This window comes from Lonchura striata, chromosome Z (genome assembly GCF_050655825.1).
Source record: "Lonchura striata isolate lonStrDom1 chromosome Z, ASM5065582v1, whole genome shotgun sequence".
Taxonomy (NCBI): Eukaryota; Metazoa; Chordata; class Aves; order Passeriformes; family Estrildidae; genus Lonchura; species Lonchura striata.
Window position 1 is genome coordinate 54,344,990 of NC_140740.1, and position 20,173 is coordinate 54,365,162.

General features: G+C 35.8%; 1 protein-coding gene across 1 annotated transcript in view; it reads left to right on the forward strand.

Moving 5' to 3' along the window:
• The window catches only part of ITGA1 (integrin subunit alpha 1), a 69,110-nt gene extending 50,597 nt beyond the window's left edge, over nt 1-18,513 (forward strand). The window contains exons 14-30 of the mRNA XM_021553853.4: nt 628-882; nt 1,305-1,435; nt 3,375-3,538; nt 3,724-3,860; nt 4,796-4,906; nt 5,455-5,540; nt 5,721-5,856; nt 6,822-6,902; nt 8,622-8,698; nt 9,360-9,449; nt 10,537-10,639; nt 12,359-12,472; nt 14,027-14,131; nt 15,177-15,281; nt 15,944-16,036; nt 17,479-17,595; nt 18,330-18,513. Of these exons, the coding sequence (XP_021409528.1) occupies nt 628-882; nt 1,305-1,435; nt 3,375-3,538; nt 3,724-3,860; nt 4,796-4,906; nt 5,455-5,540; nt 5,721-5,856; nt 6,822-6,902; nt 8,622-8,698; nt 9,360-9,449; nt 10,537-10,639; nt 12,359-12,472; nt 14,027-14,131; nt 15,177-15,281; nt 15,944-16,036; nt 17,479-17,595; nt 18,330-18,374 (1,950 nt within the window). The 3' untranslated portion in view covers nt 18,375-18,513. The remainder of the gene's footprint in view (nt 1-627; nt 883-1,304; nt 1,436-3,374; nt 3,539-3,723; nt 3,861-4,795; nt 4,907-5,454; nt 5,541-5,720; nt 5,857-6,821; nt 6,903-8,621; nt 8,699-9,359; nt 9,450-10,536; nt 10,640-12,358; nt 12,473-14,026; nt 14,132-15,176; nt 15,282-15,943; nt 16,037-17,478; nt 17,596-18,329) is intronic.
• Nucleotides 18,514-20,173: the final 1,660 nt, after the last annotated feature.

The following is a 20,173-nucleotide window of genomic DNA, read 5'->3' on the forward strand; positions in this document are numbered from 1 at the left end:
CTCCAAATAAAGGAGATGCAGTAATTGCTTGCTACTGCTTATTTCTGACATGGAATTCATGGGAATGATTGGTTATGTGCCCTAGTGTCTGTGTGGTTTAGGTCCATGATACACACTGGATCAGAATATATATGTTAGGCCACAGTGTATGTGTCTACTGGAAACAAAATTCAGTCTGTGTGAAAAAATGCTATCTTTTGTTCTGAAATAAGAGTATTGCCATCTGTGTTTCATTAGAAACTTGGCTAACTTCTCAGATTAAGAGAATGCCTTTAGAAAAACTCTTTGCACTCCCTAAAGAAAGAAGTGGTTTACTTACAAGAACATTCAAATATTGGTATGATACTTTGCTTTCATGTGAACTGTGCTTTCATATTTGAGAAATATGCAGAAGCATCTAGAGGCAGAAAGAGAGGGAGCAAGTATGTTACTGCCACATGCTGCTCAAAAAGAACATATGAATTACAGTTGTAGAATCACAGTTTATACAGTGCACATAGCCACTAGGAATAGTTTGTAATTGTTCTGTTTAATTCATCCATTTATCTCCTGGACAGGAGCTCTTAAAAGCCTGCATTGATGAAATGTTGGTGGAAATTCACAAACTCTAAATCTGTTCTTCCACAGACAAAATTTGAGTATCAGATGAGTCTTGAACCCGTAAAGCAAACATGCTGCTCACCATTAAAGCAGGATACCTGCAAAGTTCTCAAGAATGAGCCTTGCGGTGCGCGCTTCGGGACTGCCATTGCTGCAGTGAAGGACCTCAACCTGGACGGGTACAATGACATTGTGATAGGCTCTCCCTTGGAAGATGACCATCGGGGAGCTGTTTATATTTATCATGGCCGTGGCAAAGCAATCAGTAAAAAATACTCACAGGTATGAAGTAAAACTCTGCAGGTTGCCAGCTGCGCTAATGTATATGATGTTTTTAATCCTGCCTTCCCAACATAGAATGAGGCTGTGACTTGACCAGTTGTAACAGCTTCTTTTTTAAATTGCTCTATACTTTTAAACTCATACTGATTTAACTGAATCCAAGTCTTAATATTGTTAAAAAATATGCTCACACACTTTTATTAGAAACCTTCTGACATGCTCTGAACAGCCAGAAAAGCAGATATTTTGCAATCTGAAAATTTATAGTGCGTTCATCACCATGGTAACTGTTTTAGGGGTATTGTAATGAAAATTTAGCGTAGTTAAAGAGCCTAAACCCCATCTCACTGCTGTCAAATGCATCTTGACTGTTACAAAACCCTTCAAAGTGCACTGCATTAACCTCTTTATGCATTTCACAGCGTATTGCATCAGGTGGAGATGGGGAAAAAGTGAAATTTTTTGGCCAGTCTGTGCACGGAGAAATGGATTTAAACAATGACGGGCTAATTGATGTTACCATCGGAGGCCTTGGTGGGGCTGCCCTCTTCTGGTATGGAGAATCGCAGCAACTGTCAGGACAGAAAAAAACTGCTTGGATACCAGTGTAACTTGCATGCATGATTGTTTGGACTTTGTAAGGTTACTGGTTTCATCTCATGTTTTGACACTGACTTCAGATATTCATCTTTTCACATCTCTCTAGAGGAATGAGTGTTAAACTTAATTTACACTGTTATAAGTACAGGGATATTATAGAAATCTTGCTAGCCTAGAATGAAGAACTTGTCCTCCTAGACCACCTTCAAAATAGAAACTGATTCCAGTAGTGACACTAAGTAAAATAGGAAAAAAACTGAATTTCTCTCTTTTTCACAGTATATTGCATGTTATTTTATTAATAATATCAATAAGAGGTTCAAACATAAAGGGGTCACTGAGAAAACAAATTTTATTTCTTAGTAGGAAAACTGCAATTTGAGTCCCTACAGTAAAATCTGTAAAATTAAACTAATTCTGCTTGTGCTTAATAGTCAATTCCTTCTGTTAACAGTCAATTAATTTTCTTTATATGAGTATGATTCCGATCTAGTAGTGAGCAATATAATTTTTAAGGGAAAAGACAAATAAACAATATGATATTAAATATCTAATTTCTAAACCACAACTAAAACTATTTCTATTTCTGGTAAGGAAATTGCTAACCCAGCTCCTTGCTTTCTCTGTCCTGCTGCTTCACCTTGAGGATGATAGCAAGCCTTGACAAATTTGATCACTTACCTACTAGGTGAGTAAGTAAGTGATCAAATTTGTCAAGGCTTGCTATCATCCTCAAGATCCCAGGTTCTTCTGAACTTCACCTAATAGTTTCTTCCTAACTGTTCCATGTGTAAACACAGTGTTATGTCCCTCACTGCATTGTTGAGACCGCAATTCTGAAGAAAGTTACTTTGCCAGCTAAACTTTTTGATGGTACACTGACATGCTGCATCTCATGGCCAAAAGGGAACTGAATCGGACAGGAATGCATTTCAGGAACTAAGAACATTTAAAGTGAAACAAAATGGGGACAAATATTAGCCTGTTTATCTACATACAACCTAAGAGATGGTTTGCTATCCTTCAACTTATGTAAAATATTGTGTTCATCTGTGATACTCTCAAGGATAGGTCTAGGCCTCCAGTCTCTCTTAAAAGTGATCTGGATCTGTAGAGTTGCTTAAATGCTTTTGGAAATATTTCACCTGATATCTTTTCTGAAAAAAGTACAGCACTGTAGAGAAATCCTGTGAGTGTTTTCTCCATAATTCCTCTTTTACTGGTACTAGATGTAGGATATATAGTTAATTACTCTTCCAGACCATCATGTTGTTGTTGTCCCCAGTTCTTCAGGGGCTTTCCCTCCTGAGTGATAGCTTTAAAAATATGCTCTAATGCTTTATAGGTTTTGGCTGCTGAGGACATTTTTTTGCCTCTTCTTTTTGTTGCTCACTTTTTGGTTTTCTGTATGATGAATGCTCTCTGTGATGGCAGTTAACAGGCATGCAGTACTCTGGAGAAAGGCAAATGCAGACTGACAATGGGCCAGAGAAGAGCCTTGCAACTGCCAGTTGTTTTTATAGCATCACACAGCCAAGACAGAAAACATGAAATAATATATGGCCTCTTAATTGGCACAACATGGCCAGTGCTGTGTCAGCTACTGTACTACAGCGTGGTGCCATCACCATGTGTCACAGGAATCTCACTTCAATTGTGGATTTTATGCTTCTGTTATTTTTCAAAGAACATTAAGGAATTTTTTCTTTTTAGCTATAAACTTTTTGACAGTTGGACTCAAATGATCTTAAAGTCTTTTCCAACCAAAATTATTCCAATGTGATTCTATGTCTGTATCTGAATGTTGAATGCTGCATATTTTGTGTGTTAATTCTTAAGTTTAAAAAAGTTGCTGTTCTTATTTCCAAGCACTTTCTTTGTGTTTTTTCAAGGTCTCGTGACGTGGCGGAAGTAAATGTTTCCATGCAATTTATACCTAAAAGCATCAATATTCAACAACAAAATTGTCAGATAAATATAAGAAAAACTATATGCATAGAAGCCACAATTTGTTTTAAGACCAAACTAAAGTCAAAAGAAGATATATTTGAATCCAGTAAGTAGATAAGTACTAAGCTATGGAAGCTTTAAGCTATAAAACTCCTATGCTTGCATGCATTTATTAATTAAAAAATGGAATTCAAGTCTTCTAAATTCAAAGCACATCTAAGATATATTTTGGGAAAAAATAATGTGTAGCGGCAAAGTGCTTCACAATATTGATCTCAACCTCCTTTGCAGGTCTGCAGTATTGGATTACCCTTGATGCACAAAGACAAATATCTCGAAGTTTGTTCACAGAAAGCCATGAGAGGAAAATGCAAAAAAATATAACTATCAAAGGGTCTGAATGTACGAAACATAACTTCTACATGTTGGCAAGTAAATCATTTAAAGTATTTTTCTCATGTTGATGCTAGTGTAACCCAAGTATGTATTCCATTAATTGCAAATTGGACAACAAAATCTCTGTTCAAAGTTAATCTTAAGAGTGTGCATAAAATTTGTTTAAAACTTAGAGTTATTTATTTATACATGTATTAACAATGTACTTTTATATGCAGTCTTTTTAGCTATGTCTCTGTGTCTGTTGTAAGAAAGAGCATAACTCACTTGGTGGAACCAAGCAGCTGTCATGGTTAGCAGTTCAGGTGCACTCAAAACTCGGCAGGACCATGTGAGAGAATTTCAGTTTGCATTTTAGTGCAATTCCTCCTAATAAAATACTGTAAATAAACTTTCGGGTTTGCCATAGAAAGTATTTCTTTTCTGCAAAACAGAAGCATAATTAACAACTGTGAATATGAATTTGCCCAGATTGTAGCTAATGTGTGGAGTGATTGCAATTGCACACTGTAAGTACATTTAAAATGTTTAGTGATTTCACAATTGTGTCTTAATGCAAAACTAATGGTAAATGATACCCAGAGTTTCCTTCACCAAACAGCAGGCCTAAGTTTGACATCACAAAAGGTGACACTGCTGATACTTATCTTACTGATCCTTTGAGCACAACTAGAAGAGAAACAGTGAGTCAACAGTTGAGATATTCTTTAATGAAAGTTTGTAGGATATGCTCAGGCTATTTGAAATTTTGTGATCAGGTACACTAAAACCTTAGTAAATATTTATAAGTAATGCTTGGCACATCTAATATGTTTTCATTAACTGCAGGCATTCAGATGCTTCTCTAGAAGAATGGCAGCAGTGTGACAGGAAAATCTTTTACCTCAGCACTTTTTGGGTCTTTCTAACCTCCTTAGTTACTAACGTGAATTTTCATAACAGCAGTTTTGTTTTCCTTATGTTCTAGGATAAGCCTGATTTTCAGGACTCAGTAAAGGTTTTGCTGGAATTCAATTTTTCTGATCCAGAGAGTGGACCTGTCCTTGATAGCAACTTGCCAAATTCAATAGCAGAATATGTAAGTCAGAAAATGCTGTATCAATAACCAATGTATTTAAGGTAAAAAATCATAGCCCACACAAGAGCTGAAGCTGTTGCCCACAAATTCACTAGAAAGGGGGGGTCATTGATCCTGTCCAGGAGATGCTTCCTCTAAATTAGTATTCAGGAGTGAAAAGTTTGATTCAATGTGCTTGTGAATCATTCTGGGGTTTCAAAGCTGTCCGTAGCTTACTGAAGATAGAAGATAGTTACAAACAATTTTATTGTCAGGTTTTAGGCAGGTGGAGCAGAGTGTTATCAATTTCCTTTGGTGGTGTTCGCCATCATTCTTACTTCTATTAATGCCTCTTTTCAGAATCCAGGGGAATAATTTAGAAGGGAGTGATAATAATGCTTATATTTCACCCCTGCATTTCACAAGATTTTGGCATGTTTAACTGGTTAATATAAGGGAAGACTTCTTTGATCATTAAACAGAAGGTCTTACATAAAATTAGTGCATTAAAATGCAAGTATTTGATAATAAATGTAAGAAAATTAAGACTAGGCATATTATTTTTGCAGATTCCTTTCACAAAAGATTGTGGAGCCAAAAATAGATGCATTTCAGACCTTGTTCTCATCGTAAAAGCAAGCATAGCTGGAGACAGGTAACTGCACTGTGTTTAATGTATTCTTGATATCTTTATAAAGTTTCTGTGTGAATTATACATTCTGCCAGGGTTTTCTTTCTAATTCAGAAACATGATAGTCTGGACACAGAGGTTTCTCTTGATGTCAAAAACTGATTCAATAGTTAAGATGTCCAACATTCTTACTTTATTTTACAGCTCTTCTCCATTCATTGTAAAGTCACGCAATGATAAGTTCACCATCCAGCTCTCTGTGAAGAACAAAAAAGATAGTGCCTATAATACCAGAGTTTTGGTTCAGTATTCTCCAAATATTATTTTCGCTGGCATTGAGGTAGGATTTGTTTTTACATTATCATAACATATAATGCTATAGATATATGAGGAAGCCTTTTTATTAAACTTTAATTTGTCTGCTTTGGCATCATTTCAGTTGTTTGAAAGCAATTTTCCAGGGCTGCTCTTCTTGCTTATGCCTTCAAAGAGTGTATTTATTCTGATATGAGTGGACTCTTGCCTAGCCCTGTTCACAAAATACAGATGTAAATTTCATAATGGCACTTAGAAAAAGTGCCTGCCTCTTAGACAAACATCAGATGTACATCTGCAGAGCCAGAAATTCCTTGTTCTTTATCAATAGAACTCCTGAGCCTCTAAAATTCTCCTTTTGCACATGTGTAGAAAAAAACCACTGTCATGGTAGGACAAGATATATCAGTACCTCTGTGTACCCTACCTCAGACAGCATTTCCAAAAGTGGCTGTTTTCCTTCCTGCCTCAGCAGATATGGTACAAACACACCTCAGTTCAGATGGGAAGCATTTAGGGCAGTTTCTTTTCTGTCAGCAGTCGTGACGCTACACATTAGGAGTCAGGGATCCATAGCACTGTTGCTGATCCTATGGCAATAATTGATGGCATATGAATGTGAATTTATTGCTACATAAAGAACACATTTACAAAATTTGAAAACTGTGTGATTACAGATATGTTGATTGCTAGACCCCATGACTATTTTGCGTGATGTCCAGTAGGCATATAACTGTGACTGTTCCAAACACTGTCTTTGGGAAGGCATAATGGCAAGTAATTGGTAAAATGTCCATAGGTGAAAATTGTCTTGCAGAATTCGTAATTTCATATTTTTGTTCTAGTTCAACTAAGGCTTTGACTCTCACAATATATTGATAGTGAAAAGTGGCAGTGGTGTATAGGTTCAACAGGTCTGTCTGTGATGCTCAGTCAAAATTTTAAAGGAGTTTGCACAAAGCCATGCTTTCACTGTCTTTTTCCCTTCAGGATATACAGAAAGATAGCTGTGAATCTAATCACAACATCACCTGTAAAGTGGGATATCCATTTCTAAAACCTGCAGAAGAGGTAAAAAGTCCCCTGCATGCAAATTCTCCTTGTCCCATGTTATTCTAAAGGCAGGGCAGTTCAAATCAGCTCTGAAGTTCTTTTGTTCATCCCAAAAAACTATCCATGCATGTTTCCCAAGCTATCCTTGATGTCAACTCTACACAGCCAGATGGGAAACCATCAGATTTGCAGTACCTGGGCAGTCAGATGTGGTATGTGAGGATGTAATACATGCATATTGCCATCCTTGACACTGTCAGAACACAAGTGACATGCAGGTGGCTCACCTGGCCACAAGTGTCTGTCTGGAGGTTTTCCACAGCCTGGAGCCTATAAGTTTACTTACTTTGTATATGAAATGTAGTTCCTCGATTGAAGAAAAATAAGATGTTATGTAGAAGTGCTAACCCAGATCTGCCAAAATCAGACTTCATGACTTCACCTCTGCTCAGTGGGGCATGAGAGGCCTTTCCAGCAAGTAGTCCACTTAAACTCCATCTTGGGCAATTCCAGTGGTGTCTGTATCTCTTGTTGGAATGGAGAGGGAGCTTTAGTTAAACTAAGGCTTCGAAAATCTGTACTTAGATATTGCTCTTTAATTGGGAAATATCAAGTTGCATGCAAATAAGACAATCTTTCCTGGAAGTTTCTTGTTTGCCCCTCTGTCATGCACTGGGAGGATCATGAGAGATGTCGTCTTACACTGCCTCCCACACAAATGTTCCACCTTGTGTCTTGGACTTGTAGGCATAAAGTTAGCTGTTACCTTCTTGAAGCCAAATAAGTGTATTGTCCAATGCCTCTGCCCACAGTGTTCCATTCCCAGCTTTACTAGATTTTTCACATTTTCCTTTCATGCTTTGCTTTTTAGTTTGTCTGTAGCTGTAAAGCCCTAAATTTAGAAATTTCACACTTTTCTTTGCATTTAGAAATCAATTAATCTCTGATTCACAGATAAACATTCCTAGTATATTCCTTTCAAAAGCTGTTTTTTGTTTTAAATATGAATATCTAGGACAACTTTCTGTGGACAACTTTGTAATAAAGATTTGCACACATAAAAGTAATGATAAAAATCTGAATTGAAAATTCTATATGGTAACAAATAAGAAAACTTCTGCTTTGTATAAAATTACCCTTAAGCATCAGGATATGATGAAGAGCATTTGGGACAGTGTTCCTCATTTTTTTGTAAATCCAAATTATGATAGATTTGCCCTGATTATAATAACAATGAGATTTTTTTGATATCTAGTGGTTTGTCCTTTATTTACATTGTAAACATTTCTTTTGATATTCTAGGGGTTCTACTATATATTAAATGATAATCCAGCAGCCTTCTACAGGGCAGCTCATCTCCACTGCAAAAGCCAGGCTTTGAAGCTTTTTTCTTTCTTTTTAGAAAGAAAAAAGATGTTTTGATAAATTGCTTGTAAGACCAATTGCTTTTGATTAAGCTGTATTTAGCCATCTGTTTGTAATACGCTACATAGATTTTTTTTCTTGAGGTTTGTGAAAATTTGAGGCTTCTGTTTAATAAGTGATAACTATTGGATTTCCTTCTTGGTTGAGGCAAATTCCAAATAGTGGATTCATTCAAATTCACAGAAAACTGGTAAAACATAAATAAGAATTCCCTAGATAAAAGCAAAAGTTTGGACATTTTTCATTATATCAATCCCTGCTAGGGTGGGCTTTTTTTTCCTTTCAAAATGTGCAATGTATTTTTTTACACAGATTTCCTTCAAAATATCATTCCAATTCAACGCATCCTATCTCCTGGAAAATGCTACTATTCACGTATATGCAACAAGGTTAGTTGCACTCTCTGCCTTCTGGGTTTGTTTTTGTTTTTTTGTTTTGTAAAGCTCCACAGTTTTTTATTTCGTGGTAAAACACAAGTGGCTTCTGAACTCACAAACAGTTAAATTTTCTGTAGAGCTGGCACTCTTACAGATGTATTCAGTCCAGCTGTTTATTAAGTAGACTAAATAAATGTTGATACTCTCTACAGCCTTAGAGTTACAAGTGAGTCATAATTTCCGTTTATTTCACCTTCAGCAAAGGGTTATTGTCCTAGAGAATTACTGCGTACTTTAGCATGAATCACAGTTAACAAAAAGCTTGGCCTTCAAAGAGTAAGAGCATTGCAGAAGTTGTCCCTGATAGGGTAAAGGAATGCACTTGCCCTCAGTGTTTGCTGTCCCTGCAAAATCCAGGGATGGTGTGGCTTTTAATTGATCTGTTTTAATTCAGTCAACTGCCATCTGTAATTTTAACAAAGATGCATCTATGAGCTGGGGCTGGTGCAGGACTTAGATCATTAATTCTTGGAAAAGGTATTTTTAATTTTTAATTTATTTTTAGAAGATAGTAGTTGAGTGGAAATGAGTAGCATACTTTCATATCCAGAGCCAGTGGTTGTGTTGTGTGTGCAGCAGTCTGATCTGAGTGATGTATGTTGTTTTGTTTCAGTGACAGTGAAGAACCACCTGAGACCCTCAGTGACAACAGAGGACATGTTACAATTCCAGTAAAATATGAAGTAGGATTAATATTTGTAAGGTATTGACACTTCCCTGTACTTTACTTGCTTGCACAGTAAATTGCAGGTATTCAAAGAATATAGTGTTGTTTTGGTTTTGAAATGTGCTCGGTATCTATAGGCAACAGCTTCAAAGCTCATAAAGCAGAAGCACAGGCTTCAGTGAAAAGGTAAGTCATGAAATAATGGAGCAGTTACTGTCCCTAAGTTGATGAAACTCTATTTGCTCTATGTAAACTTGGTCTACAGTTTGCAAGTACAGCAGCAGCTTTTGCTTGGCTCCTGTACTTTGCTATATTTGTTCAAAGGCATTTCAGCAATGAAGGAAGCATAAGAAAGTATAACAGAAGAGAAAAAATACTTCCAGCTTCCTGATGGCCATGGATTTGTATTGCTATAATACTGCATGGTGTGGTGTTTGATTTCCATCTTCAAAAATTAGACTTAATTTTAGGTTCTGGGTGTTTGGTTTTTTAAGTTCAGACTTACACTTTAATGCAGGTCTTGTAGTACATTTTATTTTCAGAAACAGCCAAAATTCAGTTAAATTTCATCCCTGAAAACTGGTAAAAAAAAAAACATTTTGTGGTGTGCAGGTGAAAATAATTAACCCAAATTTATTTTGCATGTATTTTGTGGTTCACATCCAGACTTGTTTGTCCTATAGGGAATAAGGCTGAATTTAGAATATGCTGGCTTTGTTCTGGTTTTGCTTGATTATGTCTTTTACAGGATCCTGCCTGTTTCACATGTCAATGCCCAGGATAAGGGCACACCTAGAATAAGGACAGCAAAATCAGACCCTAATGTATTAATTTTGGGAATAGTATTTATTTTCTTTTTTAGTAGTTATATTTGAACAGACCATAAAGCAAAGTTCAAAATTCTCAGTATCCAAGATTCCAACACATTCTAAATGTAGGTGGTAAAAAGTGGGGCCTATTCAGGGACCAAAGCAGTTGAACTTCAGTGGACGCAGCAATACACTTTTAATTGCAAGACCAGTCCTGAAACTCATTAAATAATAAAAATACCTATATTATTAATGCCTAGGAGTTTTTATGAAGTCTGTGTGCTTACTTTTTTCTGTGTTTTTTTAACCCACAGTGTTTTCAAAGAACATCATGTTATAATTGCAGCAAATGAAACTGTCCCTACTGCAATCAACACAACAGAGCAGATTGGGGATGAAGTTACTCTACATTATAGGGTAAGGAATAACTAATAATGTGTTTTTTTATAGATACTGTCTTAATTTTTTTTCTGTTTGGTTTGAATTACTTAAATAGCAGGTATACAACACATAAGCCCTCTACATGCTTATTTTGTGCTTAAAACCATTTTTTTTTCCTTCCTTCTTCTGGAATACAGTGAGTTAGAAGGTCTCAGATGGTCTGTCTCCTGCAGAGTAGTTCTGGTGGGTTTTAGACCTTCTATCCTCAACTGGGAAAAGAGAGCATGCCTGGGTAAATGAGAACTTGGACTACCCATGCTTCTGGTTAGAACAGCCATTTCCAAAATCCTGTCAGGTTTATAATGGGTAAATGCCATTCTTCAAGAATGTGGTCATCCTGGTTGAATGGATACTGCAAAGTAAAATCACAAGGGAAAGATATTTAATGGACTTTGCTCTTGTGAGGTCTCTGCTGCACTACTACATCCAGCTCTAGAACTCCCAAAATAAGGACATGGACTTTCTGAAGTGGGTCCAGAGCAGGGCCTTAAAGATGATCACAGGGCTGGAACATCACTCCTGTGAGGACAGTCTGGAACAGTCAGGGCTATTGAACTTGTAGAAGAGAAGTCTCTGTGGAGACCTTATTGGGGCCTTCCAGTAACTAACGGGAGGCTTCAAGGGAGCAGGAGAAGCAGGGGAAGGAGTTTTGACAAGGGCATGTAATTGTAGGACAAGGGTGAATGGCTTTTAACTGAAAGTAAGGTAGGTTTAGATTGGATATTAGGTGGTGAGGCACTGGAGAAGTTGTGGATGCTCCATCCCTAGAAGTATTCAAGGCCAGATTTGAGCAACATCTTCAGGTGTAAGGAAGGTGTCCCTACCATGGCAGGGGTTTGGAATTTTAGATGATCTTTAAGGTCTCTTCCAACCTAAACCAGAAAAAGATTCTGTGACAAAAAGCCCAACCTAAAGTTGCAGCAAAACTGAAATTTGTTATCTTGAGAGCATCCTATTTCCCAGTGTCAAATCCAAAACTGATCAAGGGTCCCATATAAAAGCATAAAAGTCTCTAAATCAGCTTTCATCTGTAAAAAATGGGATATGATAAAATTCCTGCTCTCTCTGAATATCAATGACAAGTGGTCTTTTCTTTTAGGCCACTACAGTGTTTTTTCAGCTACCTTTCTTTTTGTCTATTATGGATGTCTAAGGCATTATTCATCTAATTTGCCAATCCATGTTTTCTGAGTTAAAACCTGCTGGATTGTAGACCATACCATTTATGACCTTGTAAAGTAAAACTCATCTTTGCAAGCAGCTAATCACAATTTTTTCCCAGGAGGAAAAAATTTAAAAGGTTCTTGAGCATTTATTAAGTTTGTCCACTTCAGAGATGATATCACCAATTCCCCTGCCAGCAATTCCACCTGGTGGTTACCCAATCCTCTACAGTAGGTCTTTCCAGAAAGAGCTGCTGCTTACAGATATGTCCTGTTGTCTTCTCAGAGAAAACAGGAGAGAGGAACAGGTGAGCACAAGAGCAATTACCTAAGCACACCTGAGGATGAACCAGCAGGAGCCATCACTGATACAGTGGCTACTGTCCACTATAAAGCACTTTTTGCGTAACTAACTGTGGAAATGTCTAAATGAACAGAAGAAATCAAAAACACAAGAAAGGAAAAAACTCCCAATCAAATTCAAAAAAAATGAGGAAAGTACTAGTCAAAACATTTCTCTATTTTTTTATAGATTGAAAAAGGTGAACACTTTCCAATGCCAAACCTCACACTGCAGATCTTATTTCCCAATGTAACAGCTGCCAAAAACACTCTTCTCTACCTTACTGCATTGTCACATTCCCAGGTAAGACAGGAATTTCTATTTTTATGATCAATTTAAATTTGAAATTTATGCTTAAGGAACTGCAAATTGCAAACATTTGGGATTATGCATTGCTTTTATTCTAAATAACAAGATACTATTGTTTTAAAAGTATGTACAGAGGTACATAAGACAGAGGGACAATTTTTCATAAAAGGAAACAAGTAGATTTAAAATGGTGTTGAACAATAACTGCACTGTAACAAGCCTAGTTTGTTACATTGCAAGTGCTGAGATGTCCAGACTCGGATATGAGCCTCATATTCTCTTCATTGTCTGAATTATTGCAAGTGCTGGAATCCTGCATCTAGAGCCCAGCTTCCTGTCACCTTTCTTTCGGATACTGAAATTAGCTTTCATGCATGTCTGCTCTCCAGTACTAGCAGTCCTCTGGCTTCTTCCTTCTCTGAGGCACTGAGACATCATGGAGGGGTAGTTTGTATGTTTCTAATGCTCTTCACTGCAGCCGTCATTTGTGTTTTTCCATTTCACACCTCCAGTGCAACTGGCAGAGATCACAATTCCAACAAATTCCATTATCCTAGAGCGCAGATATTACAGTTATATCAATAACTACATAGCTGAAAAACCCAGCTTTCACTAAGTAGTGGCCTAAACCTCCTTTCTTTTTTCTTTCACTCAGAGACATAATTGCATGCACCTCCCTGCTAATAATTTCTTAAAACGACTTAGTTTTGTAGCATTGCCCAATTGAAAAATAAACCAAAATATATGAACAAGGCTTACTTTAAAACAAAACAAATATCAACTGAGGAAAAAAAAACATATTTAGAAAACAAAAAAGTTGTCTGCTCTTGATTTCCTTTCCCCATTATTGCCACTCCTAGTCAATCACCCATTTGACATGTTTGCACATAAACTCAGTAAATCTTGTTTCTTCTAAGACAAATTTCATGTCCTGCTAGCTACACCTAGTGATAGTAGTGTGACAAAGTGCATTACAGAGGATTTGTAATCCTTTTCATGCTACAGTGTGAAAGTCAATGACCTGACTGAAAGAAATCAATTCCCCCACACTGAAGACACCAAAGAATTTTCTAGCTACCTGTGGAGCAGTCACAGAGATCCATCAGTGCTCCAGCATCCACTCCCCCTCCCTGGATGTTGCCAGTGAGGATTCTGCATCCTGCACTTAACTTGCTTGTCTGCTTGCTAGGGCAGAAGCTTGTGATTTCCCATGCAAAAGCTGTTTAGCTTATTTAATAGACAATTCTTAGTGGTTCACATAATGGTCATCTTGCAGGAAGTTCTTGTTTGCTTGTACAGATGTTTAAGTAGCTGCATAGAGTTATTTATAAATATTACATGTGCTCTTTAAATAATAATACTTCAATACATAGACATCTGAATTTCCTATTCTGCACTCTTGCAATATGCTATTTTATTTAGTGGCTAATAAACATTATGATAGTTATTAAATATTAAGTATTATCAATGTTGACTTATTTCCAGATCATTTTTCGTAATAGATTGCATATCGAGACAATAAGATATTCTTTGTATTTCTGCTTACAGAATGCCATCTGCCAAAGTAGTTACCCTGTAGATCCCTTAAAGATTGGCACTGGGAAACCATTTGTGCTGTCAAAAATAAAAGAACCTACAAGGGATACAATTATGGTAAGCCTATTCATAGTATATATATTTACCCCAGACATTAATCCAGATCTTGGAGCCAAATACTTCTGAAAAAGATATGTAAAAGCTACTCTGAATTTGAAAACTCACTTTGTATTAATAACTTAGAAAACCTTTTCTATGTCAGCTAGAGCTTGTTTTTTGGCTGCAAAACATGATGTGAAACTGAATTTAGATAGTTTGGGGTTTAATTTAAAAAATATGTAAATAACAGTAGCCCATTTAGCAGCTGAAAAATCATTAGTCTATTTTTCCATTGTAATTAAAAAATAGTAATATCTTAAATGCTTCTTATGTCCCTTTCAGCTTCTTTAGAAATCCAGTAGATGTGGCAGGTTTTCTATGCAACTGTAATTGATGATCCCATTTGGAAAGGACTAGCCATTTACATTTAGATAAAAGAGTTACAAAGGGATTTTGATGCTGTAGTTATGTTAGCATGTCAGAGGGAAGGTGTCCTCAGCACAGAGGTGCTAGTGGAGTTTCTGAGTGCAAATGAAACCATGTCATGGGAAAGTATCTTGTCATGCTTATTGTTGTACTTCACAGAGGTGAAAAAGGTCTAGGCTAAATGACTGTTCCCAACTTTTTACAGCGTAATCCTGCTGTACTCACAGCTAGCAAGTGATACTAGGAAGTAAAGCTGCTTGAATTTTCACATACACATATTTCCCTGCTTGAGAGATTCAGATGTTCCAAGATTTGAAAAACACTTCAGAAGAGCCATAGCTGTGTTGGTAGAAAACCACTTGCTTTTACAAACTGTGCCTCCCTTAGGGGCTCTGTGATGACTTCTGCTCCATAGTTACAGCAACAGAGACTCCTCAGGGCTTGCCAGCTTGCAGAAACTGAGCCTATTCTAGCACAGCACAAATATCTCAACCTGTTTTATATACTGCAGTGTCATTTTTACATAAAAAGCTACAGTAATTAATACTGTAGTTGTATATATAGTAGTTTACATGTTTTTGTTTTGATGATGTGAAAAGTCTCTTCCTATTACCTCATGCTGGTCCCTTTTAAACAGGATTGTGATACATACAGCTGTGCCTCTATTAATTGTGCCCTGGTCCCATCTGACATATACCAAGTGAATGTTTCATTGAGAGTATGGAAACCTACCATCATAAAAGTAAGTAAATCCTGCTTGTATTCAGAATACTTTTGGGTTTGAGAAACCTAAGCCGGTGTTTCTACTGTCTATTAAAATAGTGTCTTTCATTTTCTTAAGTGTATTTGAAGTATTTTCTCCAGTATTTAAAGTAGTTTCTTCTGCTATTTTAAAACTTCCTTAAAGCTATGTCAGATGCTCTTTCTTGTCCTTAAAGTAAGTACTTCTAATTCAGCAGGAGTTTAAAGCCATAGTAAGACACCCCTTACTTATTCTGTATTGATGGTCCTTTTTTAGTAGCTGCTTATGCATCCACAAAGTCTAATCCAGCAGGTATAAGAAGGAGCACATATTTTTAAGTAAGTCTTAATGTGTGAAGATTTCTCAATTCTAGAAAGAATTTTTTTTTATTTAAAAAAACCAAACAGAAGAGAGACATTAGGATTCCAGGATTAATTAATATTATTTTGAAATCTCTGCCATCTACCCTTTCAAAGAAGTATTGCTGTCTTGCAGGCAATAATGTGTGTGCTGAAGGTGATATACATGAGCAGTTTCACTGACTTCCATGTTTTTCAGCATCCCCCAAAGCATTATGTTTTTCCTTCATCCTTCTCATTGTTACAAAGCTTTCTACCAAAAATACCTAAGTGTAAACCCTAGTAACTACTCTCTTCTTTCAGGCCAGTATTCACAGCTTAACCCTTGTTGTGAAAGCATTACTTAGGAGTGAGAACTCATCACTCATTTTGAGAAACGACCATCAAAAACTGGAGGTAAAAATGTGATAATTGATGTATTTGTTCTTCATAGAATTTGTTATGCTGTGGAATAATTCTTTTTCATCCATTACTAATGAACTGATTGTTACGTTTAGTAATGCATTATCCTACTCTAAACAGAAGTGATTTTATATTACAGTAGAAATGTCAGAATTAGTCAGAAAATAACACCAAAAGCCCAGTACCCACCAATGTAGTTTGGTAAGGATAAGTACTGCTGAATTTTTTCTGCTTGCTGTAATATAAATACTTCCTGCAGCTATGTAAATTAAAAATATAATTTAAATTCGTTTAATGAATCAGTAGTATTTGAAAATTGTTCTGTATCTATTCAAATAGTTCATACTTTGTATTTTCTTTGCTATTTCCTTATTTTTCTTTCCTTCTACTTTGTTACCCAGGATATATATTTGAAACAGGATATTTTATTTTTCAGAAGTTCATTAGTATTTTCTTAGATAAGGAAGTATATAACATGATAGTAGTGGCATCAAATATAAAGACAAATGTTTTAAATTTTGTTAGAGGTATTATTCATCTTTTTAGTACTAAACTCCAAGCATTTCTAGTGTTTAAACATTAGTCTTGTGTGATAGACTTGTACATGGAGTAACTTATTTACTACAATATCCATTTTTTAAGCAGAAGTCTTATTAGGAGTTCCTATTGTTAATGCTCCAAAATTTAGAAAAATAATATTCAGTGTGAACTACATCTTGCACAAAATATTTTTGAAAATGTAAAACTCAGTCCATTGTTAGCTGGTTTTGTATCTAGAAATTTCTTTTAAGTGATAGATTAAAATTCAATCCAGGAATAAACACAGCTGAGAAGCTTGAAGATAATGAGGGACGAGGAATTTCAGATTTACCTTTTTTAGGGACATAATTTCATGCTTATTGTTCAGTTCTTCAATGCTTTTTTTAACTACAAAGTTGGTCTCTAATAAATTCTTTAGTTAATTCAAACTCCTAAATGGTCACATTTATTAAAAGGTGAATACTACTTGTTTCTGTTGGGTTTACACCAGATATACCATGTTTAAAATCAAGTTGGTGTCTACACAGGCTTTTACACTTGATGCTTATCTCCATCTTTCAGGAAGGCTGGCACTGAGTGAAGAGTGTACTGAAGAAAGTCCTTGTTTATTCCTTCCACTGCTCATGATTTTGGTCCTGTGTCCTTTAATAAACAATGTTTATTGACTTGTAGCAGAGCCATTCTCATAAATGAATGCACTTACAAAAGTGTAAAGTATTGTGTAAATAATCTCCACTTTTTCATGCTGGAGATTTTCTTAATTCCCTCCTACTAACTCATATAGGTAAATTGAAGTGGTACCCTGGGAAATCTCTGCATACTGATTAATCACTGCTGTTGTTTTGATGTTTTGGAAGGACACATTATTTATTGCTTATGTTCTGAATGCTTTGCAGACCATGATCAAGATTTCCAAAGAACACCCACCGGGTACAGTCCCCTTGTGGGTTATCCTCCTGAGTATCTTTGCCGGACTCTTGATTCTTGCACTGCTTATATTTGCTCTGTGGAAGGTAAGCTGCACATCCTTGTCTTCAGGAGCCTAAACAAATATGTTCAAATTCTCCATCATTTCTTTCTCATAACTTGAACCTCACAGACAATAATTTTAGCTAATAAGTGGTGTGAAATCTTAAAGAAATGACAAAATAAATAATTATACTGCATTTTTCTGATGTGGAGCAAGCAGTGCCACCTGATTGAAACCTATATTGCCATTGTGTTAGGAAAGAAAAATAAGAAGATATTTTAGTACAAATAAGGGTTTATTAATGATTTTTTTTATCAGCTCTGGCTATGATCTTTTTCAACTAGGTTTTTTTTGTTGTCCAAGAGATGCTAAGCCCTGTAGTGTAAGTCTTGCCACAAGTGGGCACTCTTCTCCAGGCTAAATATTCTGTTCATAATTAAGTTAGAGGGTTACAGCTTAGAAATTTCAACATGCATAATCTCTTGAAAATTTTTAATTATAAAATAAAATATAATTTATTCAACTGAGTAACAAATATTACTATTAAGCACTTTAACCCTTGACAATATGTGAGCAAAACAATGATTCGGCAATCACTCTACTATATATTAACTGTACTTAGTTTCTCCATTCCAGGAAAAACATTGTAATGATAAAATATTCATTAACTTTGTACAGAAGTAGAAGTATTGAAATAGTTAGAACCAGCACACGAATGTAATGAGTATGATTTGTGCACTTTGAGCAGTTCTTAGTAATGTTTTTTCTTTTCTGCAGGCCGGATTTTTCAAAAGGCCATTAAAGAAGAAAATGGAGAAATGAAAAAAAAAAAAAAAAACCAGAAATTTTTGCTCAGGTCTGCCTCCAAAGTGTTACTGTAAAATTATGAACTTACATGCAGTGGTTACAATGCTTTCCAAATGCTGGTGCATGGGAAAAAACCAAAAACAAACAAACAAGAAACAACAAAACAAGAAGAAAATAAAGCACACATGCAAAGAAATTAGGCAAAAAAAGAATTAACAACCTTGCAGCATTTTGTGATCTTCAAGAATATGCCTTTAAGCATTGCTCATTTTTCGAGAGTAACTGAGTTCAAAGATTCTAACATTTTTGAATACAGAAAGTTTGTAATCATATTTTTATATACCTATGTATGTGGAATCATTTTTCATTCCAAATTACACAACAGATCAGCTTTGATGTAGCAATCCCAGTCATTTCTATCACCTTATGATTTTCAAGAGGAAAGTGCACAATTTTCAAAATTCCCTCCTAACGTCAGTTCTGTGGAAGCAGATTCTCAATTCATAAGGCAGAAGAAGTAAACTTTGAGAATTCACCAAATATTGTGTGATAGCTGATGCAATGGCAACTCAGAAGACATAAGCACCTCCAGAATATTGGGTGAAAATTACTGAAATACCATGGATTTCTCTTTCTGCTTATTTTAGCATGTCCAGCTGAATTAAGGATACTGCAAAAAAGAGATTTTTATGGTCAAGGGCCATAAAGTGTTGATCCATGAAATCACATGACTGAACTTGAAATATATTTTTGGCAGGCCTAAAAATGTGCAAATCATTCAAGTCCATCTGATTGCACACCATATTCAAATAAGCAGGGGCATAATTTTGTCTGCAAATTGAAATGTCCATATTTATGCAGAAAATGTTTGGAGGCACCCTGAAAGTTTGACTCTTGCTGTATATCTTGGAGTAGCCAGCAGGGTGCTTTGTAAACTGTCACTGTAAATTTCTTGTGTAGCTATTTAATCCAATGAATTTAAAGTGTACAAAATGGAAATTATCAAAAGAGCATAGATAGGAAATTCAGCACTGGCAAGCTTCTTCTAGTATAATAAGTCACAGCTCATCTTTATTACTTGGGAATTTAAGAAGTTATGAAGAATTTGCATACTAAACTAGCACTTAAAAATGATGTTTATTTTGTGTCAAAGATTTAAAATTTATATGAGAATACACTGAAATGTAGATAGCAAAAGGTTTCTTTAAGAAATTTTTTCTTTCTATTTAGATCATTCAGTTTCTTCCTTTCTGTCATGCACTTGTCTTCCTCCCATGAGGATCTCTCCCTGAGGCTCATGGCTGTGCCATGACCTTGAGAGCTTCCTGTGTTTCTTGGAGCCACATGAAATTACAGAAGAAAAAGGATGCATTCTGGCAAAGTGTAATGCTGCCTCAGCATGACTCAGTATTGATTGTCAGTAGATCAGAAAATGCTGAGGAGGTGTTCTAAGTTCTGTAAGACATACTTGTTGGCAGAAAAGCTTTGCCTTGCTAAGGAAGCCAGGAAAATTTGTTCCTCCTCTTGGGACAAATATCACTGGAGAAAAAAAAAAAAAAAAAAAAAAAAAAAAAAAAAGGCAGTTTTCCAAAATGTTTTTGCTTATCACTGTATTTATAGTAATAGCTCAAAAAAGAGTAATAAATTTTATGAACACTTATTTTTCAAGAAGACAATATAGATTGGGTTGAACATGCTGGCAAGTAAAACTCTCAAAGTGTGCCAGAAGGTGTTTCATTGCTTGAAAATTTAGTTCCTAAGTTAGAGAAAGTAGCTATTGGGAAAGGCTGACTTGTGAATGAAACAAATAGAAT